The sequence below is a fragment of the Coffea eugenioides genome, chromosome 9, assembly GCF_003713205.1.
Source record: "Coffea eugenioides isolate CCC68of chromosome 9, Ceug_1.0, whole genome shotgun sequence".
Lineage (NCBI taxonomy): Eukaryota > Viridiplantae > Streptophyta > Magnoliopsida > Gentianales > Rubiaceae > Coffea > Coffea eugenioides.
The window spans coordinates 1,554,623-1,557,587 of record NC_040043.1 but is presented as its reverse complement, the minus strand read 5'-3'; the positions used below and the strand labels follow the sequence as shown (position 1 = coordinate 1,557,587).

At 37.1% G+C, this 2,965-nt stretch overlaps 1 protein-coding gene across 1 annotated transcript; it reads right to left on the bottom strand.

Annotated features, from left to right (window-relative positions):
* Positions 1 to 879: 879 nt before the first annotated feature.
* On the bottom strand, positions 880 to 2,031 carry LOC113783243 (GDSL esterase/lipase At5g03980-like). Its single transcript, XM_027329330.1, has 2 exons — positions 1,791 to 2,031; positions 880 to 1,685 (listed from the first exon to the last, which is right to left on the bottom strand). The coding sequence occupies exons 1-2, from the start codon at positions 2,029 to 2,031 to the stop codon at positions 880 to 882; spliced, it is 1,047 nt and encodes a 348-aa protein (XP_027185131.1).
* Between the last annotated feature and the right edge of the window lie 934 nt (positions 2,032 to 2,965).

The window sequence follows — 2,965 nt, the reverse complement described above, 5'->3', positions numbered from 1 at the left end:
TGAACTAGTTAATTTGAGTTCTACTTCTACACGACAGTTTGTCTGGTGTGAACTATGCAAAAACCTTTTCTCGGTTTACCCACTGATCGAAACAAGATTTCGATTTCGAGAGACAATGAATAAAATAGCTAATTCTCACCACCTATAGTTTAATTTGTTTTTGAAATAAAATTATTATTACATTAATAATTTTAAATTTGTATTTTTATGTTTTTCATGGAATATATACATCATTTGTACTTGTTGGCGAATTTTTTTTTTGCTTAAAAAACTAGAAAAAGAGTAGATAAAAAATTTTATTGTTGTTTTTGCCCCCACTAAGAATTTTTTTTGGCTCCGCCCCTGCCCATTATGCGAATGTCTGTTAATGAGTTGGCATGTACAAAGTGAGTTGCAAGTATCATCAACTACGTAGCACTAATTGGCTAGACAAAAAATATATCTTAGCTCTTACTGAGCTAGAAATTCAATATTACACCTTTTTTTTTTTTTAAGTAAAACCATACCTCAAGTACGGAACTTTGAAATCACCAATTGTGTTTCAATAGTATTATAAATCTACTAATCATTCTTAACAATATCGATATCGATCTTCCTTTGTATTTAATTCTTTGTATTAGATAACAATCATATGTGACATTATTTGAAAATCAATTGATAAACAAACAAATTTACAGGAAGCAATTGAAATTAGAGCATTCTAAGCATTAATCTTCTTGGATAATGTCTCTTATTTACACAAGAAATTGTACCAGTCCATGTCATCAACAATTGATACCTAACAAATTATTAGGCCTAGAATTCATCTCTATTAAGACTAAACAAGCACACGTGCAATAGAAAATTGTCTCCAACTTTACCCATATATCTATCTAGTATCTACCACACGCACTGCATATTTGACAACATGTCATTGATCAGAAACTCAGACATATGGCGATAAGCTTTCTTTTTTTGTGTCATATGAATTCCATCCCAATATATGTACTTAACAGGCTCCCGACAAACTGGAACTCCAGGTGTTCCGCACATCCTCCGACCATCGTAGTTGTAAATCCCTCCAATCCCACAACATGATTTTAATAAAGATCCTCGGTCGAATCCAAGAAACGGAGCACGAGCAAGAACTGATTCCAGAGCCCCGTAGTAATCAGCGTAGACAACAACCACGTTTGGATTATCCCTTTTCAACTTTTGCCTCAAAGAATGAAGAGCCCTTCGAAGATAGTAGTTGTGGTACCTTGCAAACTCATTTACCTCTCTCAGGCGTCCCATCTGATCGTATGCTTCTGGATCAGGATTCGCAAAACTAGTCAAATAAATTGGGATGCAACCAATAGGAAAATTTCCTGGAACCACAACATGAGCAGCCCCGAGTCTAACAACTTCTCTTACCCCTTTGATTATCGCACTTACGACGTGAGGAACATAATTCCTGACCTCTTGTATTGATTTTTCATTGAAGAAAACATGGTTATAATCATTACCCCCGATTTCTCCCAACATTATTAAGGATCTTTGAAGTCTAGGTGCACAATCTGATGGGGAATGGCAGACAGATTTGAGATGATCTTTAAACCATTGCATCTGAGCACTGAGAGGAGTATTGGAGATTGGAACTGGAATATTTCGGGCCTGGAAAAACGAGGTGTCGAGAGCTGTGCCCCCAGCTACAGCAAAGTCTACTCCCTGATTGAATACTCCAGTTCTTTTCAAGTAGTGATCCAGGAGGGGAAGATTAAGAGCTCTGGAGATGAAGTCGATCGTGAGAAGGCCGTTTGAGTATCGACCAGTGGGTCTATGGAAGGAAGTCATTCCATATGGCAAGCGAGATGAAGGAGATACTGAAGCTAAGCCACCCTTGAGGATGATGTTTCCCGTATCTGAGATTGAATCGCCGAACTGGTAGATATGTTGGAAGGGACAAATTGTTTCTTGAGCCGTGAAAGCTGTAGGACTGACTATGAGGAAGCAGACTAGAATAAAGAGGCAAGGCTTCAAAGCAGAACACATAGTTGACTGTCTAGCCATTGAAGATATCGAAAAGTTTTGAGAGAAAACAAAGTATGAAGAAATCAACGAGGATAATAAACTTATATAAAATGAGTTGAGAGGAGTTACATAGAGGAATAGGATTTCTCCCGACTCCTAAAGTGAAGAGGATTTGTAGTTTTGAGGATACTGCACATGTAAGGAATGAATATAAGCAACAAAATCCTAGTGGGGTGATAGGTTGCAATTTTATCATTTATTTTATTATTAATTTTCCCTATTACCTGATCTGATGTGAATTAATTATTAGATTCTACTCACTTTTCGTAATTTATATTTATTTCAGGGAGTAGAACAAAAATATCACAATCAGGGCCAATTTGACAATTATCAAAAAAAGAATTCAAGTAGCAGGCATCTAGGGACATTTTTGGAATATCAAATCACAACCCTTCTTGGGAATTGGCCCGAAGACAGCATTAAAAGGGGCAGGCCGAAGTCTTCTTTTGTCTCTCTCGGCTGGGCGGCGGGCGCCGCACAGTAGCCATTAGAATAGGAGCAATTGATATATTGCAGGGAAGGAGCACTACCTTTTTGGTCTTCTTTAGTTTTTCGTCTTGTAGCATAGCTTAGGACTTTGACTTTTCCTCCTTTAGTTATTGGCAACCCTTTTTCCTTCTTGTGTGTCAGACGAAAGGGAAGCTATGAATTACCTTGTGTAGCATTACTATCTATTCGATATTTGGACAAGGTGAATTTTCCAGATTTCAAAGGATAATGGCTGCGTTTCTCGCTTCCCTTTTGTATGGGTTTAGTTCACCAAATATGAACTAATTCCCTCGCTCTAGTCAAGAACAACGGAGGATTTGGTTCTATTAAATTTGTGAGATCGAATTAGTTTTTATTTATTTCCGTTATTCACTGGTATTTGTCTATCTTCTGCTTTATGTTCATATGGTTGTTTTATTATTCG